The 21,093-nt window shown below is 38.2% G+C and overlaps 2 protein-coding genes across 3 annotated transcripts; one reads left to right on the top strand and one right to left on the bottom strand.

Annotated features, from left to right (window-relative positions):
* Positions 1–1,060: 1,060 nt before the first annotated feature.
* LOC111329604 (guanylate-binding protein 6) lies at positions 1,061–10,154 on the bottom strand. The gene is made up of 11 exons (XM_022934338.2): positions 9,976–10,154; positions 7,796–7,974; positions 6,276–6,433; positions 5,507–5,679; positions 4,678–4,873; positions 3,982–4,243; positions 3,314–3,609; positions 2,721–2,975; positions 2,319–2,441; positions 1,997–2,044; positions 1,061–1,644 (listed from the first exon to the last, which is right to left on the bottom strand). Exons 2-11 carry the CDS (start codon positions 7,938–7,940, stop codon positions 1,342–1,344), a joined length of 1,959 nt encoding a protein of 652 aa, XP_022790073.2. The 5' UTR covers positions 7,941–7,974; positions 9,976–10,154; the 3' UTR covers positions 1,061–1,341.
* LOC111329603 (guanylate-binding protein 7) lies at positions 9,299–19,357 on the top strand. Of its 2 annotated transcripts, none has more exons than XM_022934337.2 (11): positions 9,299–9,424; positions 11,906–12,143; positions 12,297–12,454; positions 13,137–13,309; positions 13,711–13,906; positions 14,428–14,692; positions 15,282–15,577; positions 15,977–16,231; positions 16,772–16,894; positions 17,145–17,192; positions 18,569–19,357. In XM_022934337.2, exons 2-11 carry the CDS (start codon positions 11,948–11,950, stop codon positions 18,872–18,874), a joined length of 2,016 nt encoding a protein of 671 aa, XP_022790072.2. In that variant the 5' UTR covers positions 9,299–9,424; positions 11,906–11,947; the 3' UTR covers positions 18,875–19,357. The 2 variants fall into 2 exon arrangements, with proteins under 2 accessions (XP_022790072.2, XP_022790069.2); XM_022934334.2 differs by lacking the exon at positions 9,299–9,424 and adding an exon at positions 10,211–10,341.
* The last annotated feature ends 1,736 nt before the right edge of the window (positions 19,358–21,093 follow it).

Genomic DNA, 21,093 nt, shown 5'->3' with positions numbered 1-21,093 from the left:
AGTTTAAAGAGGAATGGCTCTAGCGGGTAATGTGACGTCAAATCGAGAACACGAAAGTCTGCATTTCACATATTTTCACTAGTTAGAGAAGGTTGTAGTCGATATTGTCCGAAAATATGCCGACTAAGTGTGTTGTAGGAGGATGTAGCAACGTGCGAAATTTGCAAGAGGGTATCGCGCTTCATACATTCCTCATACAACACACATAGTCGGCATATTTCGGACAATATCGACGAAAAATTTCCTAAACAAGTGAAAATGTGTGAAATGCAGACTTTCGTGTTCTCGATTTGACGTCACATTATCCACTAGAGCCATTCCTCTGTAAACTCGGTCGTGGGGCAAGATGGCGGCCGATTTTCCGTATTTTGACTAGGCACAGAAAATTAAAGATTTAAGCAAATTAAAAAATTTTTGCACAGAAATACTCCAAAAAGTAAGCTTATTTCGTTAAGCGAAAAAAAAGTTTTGGATTTAGGTGCACTCTAATGAATTCATTGAGTTCTTCAGTGGTGCATTACAGACCGAAAGAAAGATAGGATCTACTTTCATCTTTTCTTAACGGAGATCCGCATTGCCTTGGTTAAGCCGTCACTCTCCTCCTAAAATGTTTCGTAGCGTTTTGATTAGAATAAATAGATTTTGTTTTTATCTCCTTTAGTGTGTTTTCTTACAGCTGTACAATAGCTCGTAGACCTTCCCTCGCATTCGCGTCATCTCAGTCCAAAAATAATCATTATCATCGTCTCCTTTATGCTAAAAAGCCGTTTATTTTCAAGCAATATATTCTCGAATACAATACGGAGATTTACCCAGGAACTGGCATAGACATTTCTTAAGCGTAAGCCTTCGCTTGCTTTAAAAATTATCTCGATGCGACTTATTATGTTCTTAGTAAGCGAGAGACTTTCTGATACATGAAACTTGTTTTTTGTGACCATTGCTGGGCTTTTGCGGAATGTTCAGCTGCCTTCTGCTGCAAGAGTCAAACATTCCTTTTTCTTGGTAATACAAACGATACCTCTAAGTTATGATACCATGAGATAAAACCATACAGACGTTTTTGCTTTGACACTTGTTTAATGCAATCAAGTCGGTTACAACATAGATATACTTCACAGTTTTCAAGAGGCGAATAAGCTTTTTAAATCACTGCAAGTAACTTAAATAATACTTATCTAATGACTTTAACAGTAGCCTTTTATATCACAGGCATTCTACTGCAACTTATAGGATTTTTATAGCTCGCTAGGTGGTTGTAGTCGCTCATTCCATCATCAGCCGCCCTTTTTGAATAAATGCAATTTTATGAGTACTGGGGAAGGCCGAATGATCGTGCTTTTACGAAATAACACAAAATGGTTTGAATGGTGGGCGAGGAGGTGGCCTGTTCGCTAGAGCAACAATTTGCTTCTGAAGCTCGGCAATTTGGTCATTTCTTTTATCCATTGACTGCCGCATCTGCTCCATCGTCTCCTTAAGGGTTTGATTTTGCTCGATAATTGCCTCTCGATCCTTTCGCAGCTCTTCCATGTTTGCTGTCATCATGTTGTGCATTTGCTCTCTTTGGGCTTCCATGTCCGCTCTGAACTGCTCTTCCAACCGTCTCCTATCTTCGTCTTGTTTAACTTTCAGAATTTCCATCTAGGACACAATACGAGATTCAATAATTGATATTTGAAACATTTAGAATTGAAACAGTCTAAGCTAATCTATTTCCTCTTTAAATGGAACTGGAGTATACGAATAAATGGGAAATGATCAGACTTTGCTGGGAGGTGGAATGGAGACACTGGTAGAATTGTGTTAGTTCTGGAAAAATGATGGAGATAACCCATGTAAAAGTGGCCCATGGATGATATGCTAATTCAATGCGACCTTCAGTTGACGCCCAGCTAAAACGTGACAAGTGAAGAGACAAAACAAAAACAAAGGTAACAAAGAAAACCGCTTGATCAATCGATAAACAAACACACGAAGATATAAGGGAACAAACCTCTTTTTCTTTCGCTCGCCGCACCTCTTCTAACCGAGCATTTTCTTCCTGGGGGTCAATCACATATCGTCACATATTACTAATAATTCTCAATCTGTATTTCAAAAAGACAATTTCGAGAACCAACCATAGTTGCAACTGATGCAAGTGCGTTGGTAGTTATCGCATATTCAATGAACCATGTTTTATACCATTACTATTTACTTATTACAGCCATTTTTGTTGTCTATCTTATTAATGGCATGTTTTCGTCGCCATTATTGTTCTTACTGATGTTGACATATAATCCGTATCTTTCTCTCTGATGTCTTAAATGTGTTACCTCGATTCGTCGTCTCTCCTGCTCCTGACGAGCCTTTTCTTGTCTTTCGAAAGCCAAAGACTCGTCGAAGTCCTTCAGCTGTTGTAAATACGCCATGTGTTTTTCCATCTCTGCCTGCATTTCCTGCCAGGCCAAAGTAAGAGTATGTAAGATATACCCTTCATAAAGGCACCTTCACTTCAGTTTTTATTATTTAGTTTTGCTTGTTTATATTAAAAAAAGACAACCAAAGGTCTTTATCTTACCCTATCCATTATAGCTCACAACTAATTCTTAGCACGAGCAAGTTTCCGGCCATCCTACACAACAAACTTCATTGGCATGTGATCCGCCCCTCCCTTGCTTGTAAGAGACTGACTAGAACGTTTTCATCGGTTTGAAAGAAATCCCACATGCACCTACCGGATGAAACTCGTAAAACACTTGAGCACAAATGTCCTTGGCTCCACGTGCGTCACATTTAAATCCCTGCTCAATTGCTGAGTAGCCTCCAATAATCTGAGAGAAGCTGACTGACGCTCCATCCTTGCCGCTGAGCTTCCTTAGAACGGGGTCTAAGTGTTCTTCTTTCAAAGCCCTCAGCAGTTTATGGCATTGTTCTTTCGTAAGTCGATTGTTCTCATTCTGCCACCGTTTCAATGCTTCGTTCATACTCTCCTAACAAGAAATAACAGTGCTCGTTCCATTGAAAGGTATTGTTTTAGGCAACAACATAGGCGTGCTCAGGAAACTAAAATACTGGGTGTTCCTAACAGGAGCCTCACTAATGACCCTCTGACCTAATAGTATCTTCTGCAAAATGCTGGGAAAGCCCTTCTACATCTCAACTAGATATTTTACTCGTGAACTTAGAACGCCATAGAAGTCATAAACTACCAAGGGTGGATTTTGAGGGATGAGCATTCTTTAACTTTAAAAAGGTTCCTCGGTCAGAGATTTCTGGCGAAAATGTTGATCAGCTCATTCACAACAGCACTGTAATGTCGCAGTCTCACCATGAGTGCATCCAAATACTTCTCGCTACTCGAGGCAGATACTCCAATAGTTTCTTCCTGAAAAATCCTCATGCCTTCTTCAATGGCTCTCTCCTGGACCTGACGTATTTTATCGCTGTCACAAGGCAGTAAGCCATCCAGCTCTGACGTTATTGTACTTTCATACACCTGTAAAGCGGCTAGCTTGGCCTCAGTGCACTTAGTGTGCACAAAGATCTCCCACGCACTCTGCACACTGGGCACCGTGCCAGGAGTGTTCAAGGCGGAAACGTAAATATTAACGAGAGCTGCAAGAGCTATTATGTCAAAGAAAAAAAAGATAAGGTAAAAAAACGATGTTAAATTTCTTTCGTATCTAACACTAAAGAGATAACTTTCGCTTGCACTGGGAAAGTAATCGGGAGATAGGTGTTCTTACTTGACAATAATGATTCTGAACGAAATGATCTTAATTCAATTCCTGACGCCTTTTCGTTGAGAACAAGTCATTAGGCAAAGATCCGATTGTCATTTCTCTTAGATATTAGCTGGGGCGTATGAGGTTATCTAGTGCACCACCTTTGTGCCATGCACCCATTTGCAAGTTTCAAATTAGTTTGCCTGCCTGCATCCAGTACACTCAGGGCGTGGGAGGGGAGGGGGGGAGAAGGGTTGAGGAATTCACCTACCTTCGCCAGTTACGAGTTCTCCATCGTTAAAACTGCGCTTGGGTGATAGCTTAGACCTAAGCATTGCCTTGAACTCCTGAACCCCTCGGATAAATGACTTGTTCACGTCTTGTTGCACCTCGTCTCTGTTAAGGTTCAATACCACTTCTGGGTCTGATGACGGCGGTGGAAGCTTGAAAGCATCAAACCCAGGGAAAAAGTTCAAGATGCTCTCTGCTACTTGGTTTGGTTGGTTGCCTTGGAGTGGGTCAGACTTGAAAACCTAGGTGCAACAAATTAACGTCAATTTAATTGCTGTGGTAATGCAGGATGACGCTTTGCAAATGTGAGATTACAATCGATCAATCCGGGTTTTCTATGTTGCATTATGGGGCGAAAAGGATTAAGAGAAAAAAAACCTATCAGGTCTTCGTAATGAGTACTGTAGCTCAGAATTGTAGACTTTTCCTTCCTCTCTCCGCCATTAAAAATATGGAAAAAATGGAACTCATGCAAAACGATCCTAATTTTGCCTTCATTGCATCATTCAGTACAGTTAAGGGGAAAAGTGGAATTCATGTTCCAAAAATGAAGGATTGCTCTTATTTTCGAGTCTGATATTCAATTTAGCTTTCACTTATCTGAACCCTTAATCATCAGTTACCTTCGAATAAATTGGCGCAAAGTTATCCTTAAAAACAAAATTTATAAACCCACCCTTGTCAGAAAGTAATCCTTGATACTTTGACAGTCCTTTGGAAGAGATAGCACGACATCTCTTAGCAACCAGATGAAGGAGGGGAATGTTTTATGAAACTGATTCGCATCAGCTTGTAGGCTTCCTCCACTGACTGGATCAGTCGTTGGTGTTGACGAATGAAGCTGAATTCGCTGAGAAAGTTTTACGATAAAGCTGTGATGAATGTTAAGGATTCAAGACAAAATGAAAAAATCAATCATTTAACCTACCTTTTGAATTAGGCATACAATACAAAGCTTCGTTTTCAATATTATAATCTAGATTTGTTAGACATTCTGACCTAATTGATCTCAAGTAATAGAAATTTCTTTTTAGATTACATTTTTCACATTCTCACCTTTATTCTTGTCTTTCGCTGAGACAATATTTGTGGGAGATTAAGAGACCTTTTTTTGACCAATTCATTAAGCAGTGATTTAGAATGCCATGTTTATCATGAAAAGAAAAAAAAAAGAAAACTATTCATAGCGTGCATGTCGTGCAAAGTGGGCCTTTCATAGAGGTAGCAGATTAAATGATAGATTAGAGGTCATCCATTTTGGAACGAGCGTGGCAGAAGAAAAAAAATTATGTACCGAGAGTCCGCGATGCTCTTTATTTGACGATCTAGACCTTGACGAACTTGAGTATTTCACTTGCTCGACCTAGCTGTAATATTTCAGTTGCTACTGAAACTCAAGCAGTATTCCCTAATCACATTAGCAGCAATACTGGAACTAAATTGAGAGTTTCAGTTGGTCGTTATACCAGATAAACATCTATTTATAGGCCTCTGATTAAGGATACTCTAGTCCATCCAGATCAGTCCTGGTCGGTACACCAGCAGAGTTGTAAATCAGTACAGAAGCAAGAAGGATGGTCAGTGTAAAAATACAGTGATCGTCTGATCCACCACTTGACACAGCATCTATGCCTTCAGAGTCAAGCAAAACCACTGTGAACTCTTGTCCATTGGAGTCCTTTTAGAAAAGAAAAGAAAAGAAAAGAGAAAATGAAACGGAAAAATAGCAGTCAACCTGAAGTAGAATGACGTTTTGAACATATACCCATGCATGACTCTTTTTCCTTTAGCTTCTAGTCATGGAAAAATATTGTAGTCATATACTATTGGGTCATTACCTTCAAAACTAAGCTGAAATCGTGATAATGTTATATTAGAAATACTTCAACTAAATTGCTAGTTTTTCGATAGAAATAGAAAATAAATTTCGGCAGAGGAACTAAAATAGTGACGAAAGAACAGACTCTAAATTCTTCTGATAAATCGAATGCTACTTATTCAAACAGCCAAATTTCAAAAGACTATATAGAAAAAATATAGTAAGTTGTACCACTGGTGGTATCCATCTCAAACTTGATACGACAGATTTAATCAAGTTTCTTCCACTTCCCTTCTTGCCGGTTGTGGCTTGTGTCCCGACTTTGTTCACTTTCACGCTACAAAAAATCCTGCATTTTTTTCTTCAGGCTTTGCCATGGTATTTATTTAATTGAGCATAATTGGTAGTTAAGAGATCGGGTATTTTTCGTCACCGAAACGGTGATTCTAAATTACCTTGAATTTATCTGGAACAATCCACATCCAAATTCCCATGGTTTCCGGATCCAGGAAATGACCAAGAGGAAACACTTCTCCCTGATCGAATGATCTACTCAAGATGTACGATTTTCCTTTGCGACAAGGTCCAGCGATTGAAACCACACAGACTGGACCTGAAGAGGTAAAGGAGCAGGTATTATTGACCCTGACTATCGTTGTTCGCGAGAGACAACGATAAGAATGCTGACACTAAAGTACAAATATTTGAAGAGTTTTCTTTTTTTGTTTCTTTTTATTCGGTTTGGTTCTTTTCCTTTCTTCTTTCTTTTCCTTAGTATCTTCTTTTAATTATAAATCTAGTTTCATCTTCGATATAAATTGTAGCCAGAGGAAAATTTAAAGATGATCAAAAATGACTCGAAAACAACGGGATATCTTTAGAGTTCCTTCGCATAATGTTCGTTTTCCAAGAGTTGGAGTTCGTTTTGCAATCGAGTGGACAGTATTTTTTTTTCTTTGTTTTTTCGTCGTGCCAAGGCCTATCAACAATTTTTTTGAATTGAGCATTCACTTCTTGGGAAGAACACATAGTAGGAAAGACTGGGACCAGCCTGCAGATTCCAATGTAAATGTGATGCTGTAACGCTTACTTTACGTGCGAAGTAAACGTGTTACGAACAATGAGAACAGCAACAAAGATGGCAGCGAAAATAAATGTTTTATAATAAAATGAGCGACGAATATTTGTGTACTTTAACAATGACAGCTCCCAGCTTGAAGGATCACAAAATCAACCAGAACATCACAGGAAACGAACAAACTAACGATTTCAACTTAATTCAAAAGAGAAAATCAATTCTGTTTTAGTGACGCCGATAGCTCTGGACCTTTGTAATAGAAAGAAAGAAAAAAAAAAAAACCATGGGCGGATGCAGGAGTTTTTGATGGAGGGTGAGGTGAAAGGGCGAAACTTTGTTTTAAACACACGGACATATTTTTACACTAAAGTCTGGATAAGCAAAGAATTCTTTTATGAAAAGTAATTTTTAGAATATTTTATGTTCAAAAATAATAATCTTTTATTACACGACTCGGGCAGTCAGAGGGCCAATAACTAAAATCAACCAATCAAAATGCTCTATGCCGGTCCAATATTCTCTAAGTATTGGACCGGGCACTGTCCCGAATGCTCCCGAATGATACCGCACTTGTGTCCCTTTCAACTTCAGTCGTATAATAAAGCTCTTATTAACCAAGCTTGCTCGGGACCGTACTGGAAGAATATCGGCCCTCGGTCTTTTTTGTACGGACCTCGCTGCGCTCGGTTTGTACTGTCAAGACCTCGGGCCGATATTCTCCCAGTACGGCCCTCACGCTTGTTTAATAAGATATGTATCGTCGCATGAAATTGGTGTCCTAAAGGTCAGTAAAAGGAACCCACAAGTCTGATGGAGGCGGAGTCCTGAAATGTCTTCTCATCTTCTGAAAATACGCTGAAACATTCACTGATAAAATCACGCAATATTAAACTCTACCTTTGATACTCTTGAGCCTCTCTAGGGCTGCTTCAATAACACAAAGGCTTTCTCTTGCGCCACCGCTCTTGCTGTACTCCCCAGTCTGCTCGTCCCATTTACAGTTGTTTGGAAGACAAAGAGGAACTGCACATTGTTCAGTCATCGTAGTATTGAAAGACGTTAGGCTTTAAACTTCTCTGCGAAGAAGCATGAGAGTTAACATTTTGAGAAAATACTGAACGGGTGGAAAATTTATACGATATCAAATGTTCTATCCGTTTTGATATCTTTCAAAATTATTATGTAAAATATAGTGAAAAATGGGGGCTGAGTTATTCAAAAGACAATTATAAGTTAAATCAAAGTAAACCGCAGGTAGGTTATTGAGCTTACTTAGGGGCCGACCATTTAACCCTTGAGGTGTGGGGGGGGGGGGGGGGTGGCTGATTTTTAAAAAACAATTTCTGCAAGCGCATGTTGGAAGAAAAAAATTGCATGCAGCCCAAGTGTAACAGAAAAAAAGAGCATTTAGAACGGAAAAAAATATCCTGCACAGCAGATTGCTAGAAAAAAAATTCTTGATGACCAGAGATCACCCACCCCCCCCCCTCAAAAGTTAAATGGTCGGCCCCTAATTTATAGTCAGTTAAACCACTACTATTTTACTCCTTCCGTTTTGCTTTACACAAAGCTCACATCCTTTAAAACATTCGCCTTCAGATATGGTTTCAGTACGAGAGAAATCTAATTTTGGAACAGTGCTGGGCTATGTAAATCTAGATTTTTTAGGCTGCGAAGTTATCATAAACATGATATATATGAAATATCTTTAGGCATAGTATTTCAAGCTTATATGCACACAATGATTTGTTGGTGATCAAATGATAAGCGTTCTCAAACGGTCGGTCAACACGGCTCATCAATTGTGTTCAGTACATTGTTACAGGCCCAGAGCTAGTGATGTTTTGCCATCAAAGGGGATGAATTGAAATGACTAGAAATTGACTTTTAGTTTCCAACATTTGGCATTAACAAAGTGAATAAAATGTATTGAAACAATAATTGCTTCTTTTCTCTAATGTTCAAATGATAGGGTTTGACGACTTTTGGAAACATCTATTACAAAATGTATTTAATTCTTTCACACCAGAAGCTCTAAAACGAAGCGAACCATGTTTCATGAAATCATATTTAAAATTCGCATATATAATCGAAATCCGCGGTGAAATGCCAAGCTACTCAAGCGTCCCAAAACCGTTTTTATAATGGATGAGGCAAATAGAAACAACCAAAATACTATTTTATTTGTGAACAACTTTTGGGCAGTTTGAGTATTTTTTTCACAGCTGCAATAAAAAAATAACCGAAATTGACAAATTGACTCGAGTCAAAAACGCAAAGAAATCCTTTTTGGCTTTTTGGATTCATTTGTCCTGTTGCATGAAGGAGTTACGTGACATCGAGCCCATGGATGATAAAGCCGTGTCAAGGACACTTTAGAATATTGATATCAAGTTTTGCGTGACAGATCTTTTAGACATGACGGATGTTTAAACATTTGTTGTTTTGGTTTCTCGGAACTGAGCTGAGTTAGTCAGGTTTTGGGGAATTTTGAGTCGACTAGATTCCTTGAGAAGAGTATAAGAGGTAATTGAATTGAATTAATACAACTTTTGATATTCCAGATTTTGAAATTTTCGCTTGCGATTGATCTTTTTAAAACAGTCTGTTAGAAGAGTATCTGAAACTTAGGTCCATCTTGAAAAAACAGTGCTAGGTAAGGATTCGAAAAACGATACGGAGAAGTCTGAAATAATTTCAGTTTCTTCCTGAATCATCTGTTATACTTTTATGTGATTATTAATGTTCCTGAATGTAGTCTGTGCTTACATTTTACACATCTAATGTACTAACGAAAGAAAACAGTATTAATCTAGATGATAGCAGCAGAGGTTCAACTGCAAACGGCCACTAGTGTGTATGCACCTCAAGTTGATATTCACGTCGCTACTCATTTCGACTTCTGGCCAGTAGAATTAGAGCTAGTAGAACTATTCTTAACGACTCGATTTACATTTTAAACAAATTTTGACCTCACTGAAAAACCTTGGGCGACTCCTTTGAATAAGTTTTCACTCGAGACGCTTTGAAAACCTGAAGGTTCAAGAAGTAAGCTACATTGGTGAGCCTCAACGTACCTCAGTTTACTAGTCGAAACGGCAGCGAAGCAAGAGGCACGCTTCAAAAGTTTCTTGCTGTAAAATAAATTGGCAAATGTTTCCCTTTGAAATAATGATGAGTTCGGCAGCTTCTTCGACAGGAAAAGTTTCTCTTTCTAAGACCATGCATGCGCAATAGTGCTTTATCAAAGGCAATTTCCCCGAAAGGTACTTCCCCGAAATAACGAGAAACCTATGACAATGGCTACAGACAGCATATATTATTGATTGGCAGAAGTGGCGTGATCACTTTTCTTAGAAGATACAAAGGCCAAAACGGATAACTTTCATTTTCGAATAGAGCTCCAAACATTTCAATATTGGCAAGTTTGAGCTAAGTAACAGGTAAGCTGTTTCGTTTCAGCATCTATCGGTGAAATTGCGATTAATTTCTTTCGCAAATCTACGTCGATCCGGAGCTCTTCGATCATAGCTGCGAAATTAAACTACGATATGTGCGTTCTGCTAGACATGCAGAAAGGCTGCTAACACGTGGTTTTGAAGTTATTCTATGTATGTCAATGCAACTTATATAAAATTTAAGTTTTTGCATGGTCTTAAAAGGGATAAATTTCCCAGACGTGACGATGAATGAAATTTTCAATTATTTCTGTGCTGGGGTTGTGGATCTGTCACTGTATTCCGAGTAGAATAAACATCAGATGGAATTCGTTTATTCCGCTTAATGAAACGTACTTCCTGCTTCAAATGCCACGGAATCATAGAGAAACTTCATAACTTATTAAGCGTTTTCAGATTAAGAGGACCTATTTTGTGTCAGGAACATTTTCGTTTTCCACTGAAAACAGTTTCGAAGTTCGTCAGAAAGCGGAAGTTAAGGTCAAATAATCAAAAGGAGGCTGCTTTCGTTTTAAATCCAGGATTCCATTTCCTTGAAACAAGTTCATTGAAATCTTTGCAATTTGTTTCGAAGCAATTCAACATGTTTGACATAAATGAGGTTATTTAAACACATGTAACTCATTTTAACAATTTATGAGGTTTTGCAATTGTGACGTGCTTCGCACAGGCAATTCACGTGTTCATTGACAAAGACGACCTCTCAGTCAGAGTTAATTTTAAATTGCAAATTACGATAATTGAGACTCCATTTTCATAATCTTCGCACCCTTTCATGTTAATTCTTCGCGCCAAGATCGCTTTACCTTGTTAATAGAGTCTGACTACACGGAAACGTCAGATTTTATCGTTCGTTTTTACCGTTTTATGTTTAAAAAAGTCTCTTTTAATACCAAATACATCATTTTAACAGCTACGGTTTTTGTAAACAGATGAGACGCATTTGCGGTTACCTGAAATGTTTCGTTTATGTTAGTCTGAGAGAGGTTTCGGTGGTTAGGTGCACATACTTAAGAAAGAAAAACAATCAAAACGATGAAGTTCACGCGGGATAAATACTTTAAAAATTACGTATGATGCACGATCCTCGCAGCAGATAGCGCTATTTAAGCAATAGCGAAATTCAGACCTGAAAAAAATCAGGCCTGTACGGGACTCGAACCACTGACCTCTGCGATACTAGTGCAGCGCTCTAACCAATTGAGCTAACAAGCCAACTGAGAGCAGGCCGTTAAGTTGATTCGTAATGAACCCGTGAAAGTGATAAATGAGATAGAATAAATATATGAAAATCATCAGGCGTACAGGCCTGATTTTTTTCAGGTCTGAATTTCGCTATTGCTTAAATAGCGCTATCTACTGCGAGGATCGTGCATCATACGTATCAAATACCGCAGTTCAATATATGATTTTCATATATTTATTCTATCTCACTTTAAAAATTGTAGGATACTTGGAGACACTTGATAGCGGTGAATATTATATTCCTATGTTTATTTCTGTTTAATTAATCGTCCAATATAATAATTTATTTCCTTTCAATTTGAAGGACATCTAACTGTTTTGGGTGACGAAGTCGTATAAGGGGAAAATGGACGACCAATCTTTGCAGTCGACGTCTTCTGAATTTACTTGCAAGATGTCGGAAAACTGCGCCGTTCCACTGTGTCTCCCAAACAACTGCAAATGGGATGAGCAGACAGGGGAATACAGCACAGACGAAGAGGGTGAAAGAACCAGCCTGTATGTTGTGAATGCTGCTCTGGAACGATTGAACAACATTAAAGGTAACTCTTGGATTGCACGACAATGATCAGAGAATAGCTGCAACTTTAACTTTTGGTATCCAATGATGCACATGCATCAGTGTGTGGATACTTAGATTTAAAACATGCCATTTCAATTTACTGTGTTATTATGTGATCTGGGTTCTATTGTAGGTCCAGTGTGTGTTGTTTCTATTGCTGGTCCATGTAGAAAAGGAAAATCTTACATCTTGAGTAAGGTTTTTGATCAAGGCGAAGTTTTCCCCCTTGGACATGAGCTGGACCCCGAGACTATGGGCATATGGTTGTGGATTGTACCAGAAAAATTTCAGGTAAATGAAAATTTGTCCTATCTGTTTATTTCTTGTTAGAATCATGTAAAAAGGTAAAGACCAACTTCAGATAAAAAATTAAACAAACCAACAAACTAAAAAAACACAAAAAACTGGAAATGATGACAATAATCTAATTAACGAAAATGAGAATGACCCTGAATCATAATTAAGATAAAATGAAAGCAAAAAGTAGATTGCCATAGTTACTGATATTCTGTGACTTAACTTTCTGAGAAGTTTTCGCTGCTCAACCCAGGTACATAAATGATGAGGTAAATTGTCTTCGCATAATCCAAATCAAAACACAGAAATTGATCACTACCACATAATATTACTTAACTTAAAAGGTTGGAAATGTTGATTTAATCCGTTTTTGTTTATTTGCCTCCGCATTGCTGTTGCTATTTCTGTGGTTATCGTTGTTGGTTTTTTGCTATTGTTGTTATTATGTTGGTGTTGCAGTTGCTGATCTCAGGTTGGTGATATCTAGCTGTAGGTGCTGTTTATAGTCCATCCAAAATAAAGGAAATAGAAATTTTGCTTTACTGATTTGATATCAAATCGGTTACCTTAAACTCACCAATTTTTTTTTTCTCTCAGTTTTATATTTTTGTTGTTGTCTTTCTTTTGATATTTTCCCCGACATAAGAAGTTCAGTTGTTATCATGAATTCCCACAGGACGCCAGCGGACAGGAATTCACGGTCGTGTTATTGGATTCAGAGGGAATAGATGCTGTATCTAGTGACCATTCTGACGATCACTGTATTTTTACACTGACCATTCTTCTCGCTTCTGTACTGATATACAACTCCGCTGGTGTTCCAACCAGAACTGATCTTGACGGACTAGAGTATCCTTATGTGGGGTTTCGCTTATGAAAACATGTTTATTTGAGGCAAGGATATTAACAAGTTTTCATTTTACGCGTTGTAAGTCTTATAATTAATCTGGGAAAGACTATGATATTGCACCCACCTGGTCGAAGAGTGAAACCTCTTAATTTTTTTTTATCAGCTTGAAGTCCATTATGAAATATATCGCGTTTCATGTAGTCATTAAATGGCGTTTATGGCAGTCACGGCGTTCGCATGTCTTTAGACAAAAAGGAGTGTCTGAATCCTGTATTGGTACTAGTGCTGAGTTGACAAATGATGACAGAAATCCCTGCATGTCTTCTTACTCTAGTTTTTTGATATAATGATACATTGTAGTTGTCATTTGAGGCTTTCTTGACGTACAAAACACTCTCAGCTACATTGTCAAGCTGTCACAGCGAATCCAAATTTATTCAGGAAGTCAAACGTCCAGTGAAGCCAAAACTTCCATAGAAGATGATGATGCAAGAGCCTTTCATAAGACTTTTCCTTTCTTCGTTTGGCTGCTTCGAGATGTTGTTCTTGCCCTTCCTAAAGGTTGCCATAGTATAAAAGATTACTTCTTGACAAAGGTACAAAAGATTTAACTATTCAAAACATTTTTCAGTAAAAAATGTGTATATCTCAATTTGGAGGGAAATGGTCTTCAAAATAATTATATTTAGATGCTTTTATCTTCTTTACTTTGAGAAATTGGCTCACAAAATACCACGGTTACCACTAGCATATTAAAAAAAATTCTTTACCAAACTTAAGATTCCGCAATGATAGATAAAATGTCATTCGATTCCAAAAGGTACACTTCCTAGTAACATTTAATCAGTAATTCACTTCTGAAATTGGCTGAACTTTCTTGAAGGTAACGATAAAAAATGTTTCAGCAGAAACGTACTTTTTTGAATGAACGGAAATTTATATACGATTTAAAATTGTTGAATGAATTGTCATTCGATTCAGACAGTTACACTTCATAGTAACATTTAATCGACAGCAATTCATTTCTGAAACGAGCCGAAGTTTCTTGAAGGTAATGATACAAAATGTTACAGAAGAAACTTTCTTTTTTATGAAAAGAAGTGTATACATGTTCCAGGTATTCAAGACTTCATCAGGGCCGAAAACTGACAGAGCAAAAGCAGTGGCAGAGAGCATCCTCAGTTATTTTCCTGGATTTGACGCTTTCAAGTTGCCACCCCCTTCGTCTGAACCGGATGTGGTGTTAAACCTCAACAGAGATGAAGTACAGGATGACATCAACAAGTCCTTCATTCGTGGGGTCGATGAGTTTAAATCAGTTATGAGATCTAAACTGACTCCAAAGCACAGCTTTAACGAGGCAGAGTTTGTGACCGGTGAAGGTACAATACTGGGGAATATTTAGGGTTTGCCTTGCTCAACCATATGAACCTTTGGAGTCGACAGACCGACCGACTGACCAAAACATCGATATCCAGCTCATTAATTTGTCCATTAGTTAGTCTCTGAGTCTTAAGGAATACCTTTGGACCTTTGTATTGCGAACATTTTAATGAAGAATGATAGTAATTGACATAATTTGTTATGGAACAATCGATGCAGTCACAGTTTTATCTATACCGCTCCCTTTCTGCTACTTTATTTCTCTCCGCAATGAATCGTTTGTTGAGTCATCAGTCGTCTAACTGGGTACTTAGTTCTAAGATTTTTAAGAGCAACAAAATGTAGGAAAGTGGGCAAAACTTTAAGCAAGCAGACTTTAACGGAAAAATCTTTATTGGACTAATGTAAGCACTGGTATTGATTCCGATGCAATGTAAGGAAAAAACAATTAAAAAAAATCGAATGCTTTCGCGAAATTCAATCCTTTTATTAGAAAAATTCCCTCCAATGAACGATAACTGCAGACAGAATCGAAACATGAAAGGACACATCTTTTTTATGAAAAAAAGTCTTTTTGTTACTGTCTAGCCCTCGCTGCCATGGTAACAAGTTACGTCACGGCTTTAAACACCCCAGGAACAGTTCCCAATGTTCAGAACGCCTGGGATGTCTTCGTCTCCACCAAATGTAGCCAGGCCAAAACAGCTGCTGTGGAGGAATACGATAAAGAAATGGAAATGGAAATGTCTGGGAAGCTGCCATGTGAGAGGGATATCGTCCGTCAAGCTCAGCTGGTAGCTCTTGAACGAGCACTTAAACTGTTTGAGGAAGAGACGTTTGGAATATCCACCGCTAATATAGACAAGTACCTGAACGAGTTAACGGTTAGTGGGATTTCCTACACCAACATATTACTAATGTATTTGACACTGAGCATCTTGGGTTGCTTTATACTCTAAAGTTTTTCCTTTTATCTGAAAAGAGAGGGTTATTTGCAGCGCTAAATGGATCTTCCTTTCTCCTGAGTGTCGCTATCATAGTTAATGTCAAGAGGTCGTTGGGAGGGTTCTGCGATACGTTTAAAAATCTAAGCTCTGAAAAACGCTTGAAAATCAATGTTCGATAATAATCCTATATAGAGAGAGAGCTCCTTCAGAACGACAGCAAAACTGCCGGTGAGAGGTAACAATGAATAACTTTTACCTGCTTTGCAAAGGGCACAGCCTATTACTTCAGTATTGTAAGATACTTTCTGTTAACAGATTTCGAAATAACTCTGATAGGCGTACATGGAAAACGGCTTGAACAGTTGGCAAGAGCGAAACACGCAGCTGACCAAGGAAACCTGTAAGCAGCTGCTGATTGGCCTGAAGCATCAACACCTTGATCCAGTTCTGATCCAACTGAGGGGAAAGGATGGCGCAAAGGTTTCGTTTGCTGAAGTGATGGCCTGCTATAGCGCTATCGAGCAAGGATTTAAGGCAGAGGCCACCGGGGCAGAGGACGTCTGTGCGCAAGTGTTTCTGGATTTCCATCCTGTGAGTCACCTGTACCCATTTACGATTCTTCAATTGAGGGTGTCAGTAAATAAGAACATAATCGAGGAAAATTGAACGGCTAATCCGAACAATTAAAAGAAAATGTAACAGGAACCAACTGTGTATCAAAATAAACGCATGTGAACTGCCTCAATCGCGGAAAAATGTCTGTGGTTGAGTCGCGATTAGGTTTAGTTTTGCATCAGTTTGGCACATAACGTTTGGCATCAGTTTCGTATCAGTTTTCTCGATAAGTTTGAAATCAAGATTACTCGAGGCACTAACGTTAAATATGCCTTTTATCGACACCTTGCCTCTGAGAAACTAGACACAGCGAGAGAGAGGGAGGTTAGAGCAGGGCTACATTGATAACTATGGTCTATGCATATTTCAATATCATCACTGATACGCTTCAATTCAAACGGTTCCGGAGTTGGATTGAAAATCTGTTTTAACTTATTTGTGAACAAGCTTAGTATTACATCGCACATGTTCATAGCTTAGCTATTTGTTTAGCTTGAGTTACCGACTTTACTGCAGGAGTTGCAGAATGAGATGGAGAAGCACATGGAACATTTGCAGCAACTCAAGGACTTTGACGAGAACCTGGCATATGAAAAGGAAGCCAGGGCACAAGAAATGGAAGAAAGAAAGAGAGTTGAGGTACAGAAAACAAGTGACTAGACAAAAACAAAATTGATAAATAAACAAATGAAACCAAGAAACAGACTAAGAGGGTCAATAAGTACCATTCGCAAAACAGACTGTAATTACTTGTCAGACGTTCATACAAAAGTAAAGCATTCCTTGGACTATACCATTTGGTAGGTATGCAAAAGCTTTGTTCATTATTAATCCATTTGCTTATTTTATGATTAATTTATCACTATTATGTTGTGTTTTTAATCTTTAGGAGGAAAAGGCAGGTTTGGAAGAAGAAAGGATTAGGAAGGAAAGGGAGGTGTGTTCAATTTTCCTTTTTATTATATCCATTTTGAAATCACTGGTGGTCCCTGTAATCTGATTGGCTCTAATTGAAGCAATTTATTCCCAAATCGCACCATTATATAGTAAACTGCGAGGGAAGGAAATTGAAACATGTTGGTTCGATATAGATGTTGTTTCGTTGAATCGATAATGTTGTTTCGGTTCACCAACTAGAGCCTGTTGCGGCTAACTGTTACCAATTGATAGATAAAATCATTAGTAAATCTAATTAGCGTTATAATGTAATGATCGTGACCACCTCTTGTGGTCTTTGTTTAGTTGTTGCAAACCGGCGTTGGTTTGTAAGTGAATGATCTGGTGTACTAGTGCTTGACTCCTTCCGTTTAGCCAATCCTTCTCATCAAAATGTAAAAGATAATTCTTAAATCAGATTTTTTTGATGAAATAACATAATCTCAAGCGTTGTGTTCTAGGCTTGAATAGAAACGAATCGTATGGTGCTAGTTGGTTACATTCGAGATTGTTTTCTAGTCTGGTTGCTTTCTGTCGTCTCGTTGGATTATTTGGCTGTAAGAGATCCCGAGATTTCGAGGGTCTGAAATATAAATGGATAAGTGGCATAAACCGAGATTTTTTCCGCGTTTTGTGTTGATAGAAAACAAGCTATTACGGCCGTACAATAAATTGTCACAAAAAATCAATCTCTAACAAGCTAGCATTATATAAAGATTTGCATGGATTTGTTTTTCCTCGACGGAAAGCTGAGAGGGTGGCAAAAGTCAAATGCTTCTCCTCTCGTTAGCCTCGTTGCTTGTTGGTAGTCAACATCCTCGAATCTTCTGTTTAGTGCGTCATGTGCTTGCTTAAATGCTGATTCTCTCACAGCTTTTGCCTCTTGCAAACCCTTTCTACTGAATAATTTGGATATATCAACAAAGTTGAAATGGTAAATTGGCCACCGTAACGATTACAAAAGCTGACGTTTCGAGCGTTAGCCGCTTCGTCATTCGCTCCGACGAAGGGCTAACGCTCGAAACGTCAGCTTTTGTAATCGTTACGGTGGCCAATTTACCATTTCAACTTTGTTGATATATCCAAATTATTTCGTTACTCCCACCGACGCAACCCCAAACAGTTTGTTTCGAAACTATCAGCCTTTACCCTTTCTACTGAAGGTAAGTGCAAAGCCAAGCTATGCTTTAACAAGTCCTGTTACATTATAATGAGTCTGGTGACTTTTGACTCACAAATTTTAAAATAATTTGATTATTAACTATGTTGCATATCGTAGAAAGGCATCATCTCAGAGGCAATTCATTTATCGTCATTTCATTAAATAATGTTATCGAGCTCGCTTTCCTATGATGTTGACTTTTTTTTCATTGTTAGATGGAGCTCTTAAAAGCAAAACAAGAAGAAGAGAGACGACGCCTAGAAGAACAATTGAGAACTGACATGGAAGCTCAGAGGGATCAAATGCAGAACATGATGAGAGCAAACATGGAGCAGTTGCAAAGAGAAAGACAAAACGTCGTTGACCAGAACCGAACATTGCAAGAGGCTCTATCAAACATGCAACGTTCTATGAATGAAAGAAATGGTGAGATAGCAAATCTTCAAAGACAGATCCAACAAATTGCAAACAGGCCACCACCATCTCCACCCAAAAAAAAGAAGGGATGTGTTGTTATGTAAAGAAAACCCGCAGAATGATCAGACTGACATGCACGGCACTCAAAGATAACTTTGCAAAACTTTTATAATCTTTGTAGGGAACTTTTTACTGGAAGTGAAACAGTCAGCTTTGGAAGAGGAAGAATATGCTGTATTTACTGTTGAGATATTTCACTATACATCCCGTTTACAACTATTTAGCCATAGCTCTCCGTTAGATGGTTTTCAGGGGGCATTTTTACCCAATTTGTGTCTCAAAAAACGAATGAAAACATGACCAGATTTGTTTTCTTGCTGTGAAGTGTCGCATTTGTGGAATATTTTCAGTGTCTTAATTATAAATTCTGCTATTGAGTAAAGGGTTTTGCCAACTGAGTAAGCGCTATCCTTTTGAATATATCATTTCTTTAAGAAGTCAGTAACTTCTCCTTACAAAATCATTACATGGTCAAGAAGACAGGAATACAAATAAAAAGTAAACAAATAAATAACCAGGGGATATGATTTAGTTTGACGCCAAATTACTATATATAAAAGTCTCAGAGCTAAAATTCTAAGAACTGTGTGACAGATGAAAAGACCTGCATTAGTAACAAAATTAAGATTACCCCAGAAAAGCTGCAGAGTCGCTTCATTTTACTTTTATCCGAATATAAATCGATTTAGCAGTCTTAGATTCTGTCTCTTTTGAGTTTTCAACTCAAACTAGTTTGTTCTCGCTAAATTTGATTTTTGCGCCTACTATATCTTTCTTCTAGGAAGGCTGTACGTACTTTTTTTACTGTCCACGTGTAAGTCCATAAACCATCCCCCAAGCTCCAAACGGTTTCCAAAATGGGGGACTATCCTGAGACACTCGTTACTTCTTTCTTGTGACTCGTCTCGACTCGTGTAATGTGGTTCAGCTTCGGCTCTACGAATCTAATCGGGTTCTTTCGGATTGATTGTTGGTCTTCAGTTGTCGGGCTTAGCTCGGTGTTTCTTCAGGGTCTCACTTCTACATTACCACTTGTTGTCGATTTGAAGGTAAAAGTCACGTCGTCAAACGTTCTCACTTGTGTTTTACTCTGAACATATCTGAAATATCCGTTGAAGACTGAAGAATGTAAATTGAGAGGAAAAAAGAAAAAAAAAAGAAAGGAACGAAAAGAAAAAGAAAGACAAAAAAACAGACTTCGTCGCTAGGGCTCGATCCTAACACATGCGGACTCGGGAGGAGTAGGTATATCCCTTGCGCTAGGTACCCAGCATGCCAGGCGGTGAAGTCTAGTATAATAATACATCTGATGCTTATTTAATACATGTACCTGTTTTTATTAATTCCATCCCTTTCTCCAGCGTGTTAATTGACCAGTGTACAAACTCTGGTCTAACTAGGTCGTCCTTTTAATAACCCCTCTGCATCTTACACCCCATTTCTCTTTTACTGCATAACTTTACAACTATACAACAGTAGTAGGCTCATGCGGTCATATATGTCTTTTATCATTACAGTTTCCCATATCATCCTCGAGAGAAGATTGAATTTCGGTATTTGAGCTATCTCTGCTACAATTTTGACAGTATCCGTAGCGGGGTGCAAGAGTAGAGATGACATGTTTGTCGAAAATTAGATTTGTTATACAGTAATACAAGAATATATAAGTCAGTGATGTCTCTCTTGAAATTTTGAATTCTGTTCTGCCGTTCCCTTTGCTTTGCAACATCGCCGCCACAAAAAAATTTAGCAAGTAATATCATCGTCCCAATCCTCTCTCTGTCACATCAGTTTGTTTTGGTTTTGTCTGGACCAATCATATCAGAGGAAATGGTATAAAAGAAACTGTCCATGGCATGGATTGATGATAATAACAATGTTGATAGCAATAATGGTAAGTAGCAGTAACACGATAAATCGAATATACTACATATTCCAATGCAATTTCACTTGCGAATGAACTTGGTTCTTGATATTGTCATATTGAAACACGGATAATAACCTACATCAACAATGCGTAACAATTTATGATTGAACCTTAGAAAGAAAAAGCTCGCTCGGTTAAAAGAACAGGAGGTTTCTTTCTTCTTATCTTTGTTTGTTTGTTTGTTTATCGATTGATCGGGTGGTTTACGTTTGTTGCTGTTGTTCCCAGTTTTTCGTGGGTTAGAATTATTTGCAACTATCCAATACCATTATCCTTCTACCGGTGTCCCATTCCCACCGGCAGCCTAAGTCTGATCAATTGCCATTTCTTCGAGGC

Source organism: Stylophora pistillata, chromosome 3, assembly GCF_964205215.1.
Source record: "Stylophora pistillata chromosome 3, jaStyPist1.2, whole genome shotgun sequence".
In the NCBI taxonomy this organism is placed as follows: domain Eukaryota; kingdom Metazoa; phylum Cnidaria; class Anthozoa; order Scleractinia; family Pocilloporidae; genus Stylophora; species Stylophora pistillata.
Note: the sequence above shows the minus strand (reverse complement) of the source record. Positions and strands in the feature narration are given on the sequence as shown.

Bases quoted from the DNA above. Each gene is read 5' to 3' on its own strand.
- LOC111329603 (XM_022934337.2), top strand. From the start codon at position 11,948: ATGGACGACCAATCTTTGCAGTCGACGTCTTCTGAATTTACTTGCAAG. The intron at 13,310-13,710 runs GTATCCTTATGT...AAACACTCTCAG, and splicing joins ACTGATCTTGACGGACTAGA to CTACATTGTCAAGCTGTCAC. The intron at 16,232-16,771 runs GTGAGTCACCTG...ACTTTACTGCAG, and splicing joins TGTTTCTGGATTTCCATCCT to GAGTTGCAGAATGAGATGGA.
- LOC111329604 (XM_022934338.2), bottom strand. From the start codon at position 7,940: ATGACTGAACAATGTGCAGTTCCTCTTTGTCTTCCAAACAACTGTAAA. The intron at 2,976-3,313 runs GTGAGACTGCGA...ATTTCTTGTTAG, and splicing joins AGTATTTGGATGCACTCATG to GAGAGTATGAACGAAGCATT. The intron at 2,045-2,318 runs GTAACACATTTA...ATTGACCCCCAG, and splicing joins AGGAGAGACGACGAATCGAG to GAAGAAAATGCTCGGTTAGA.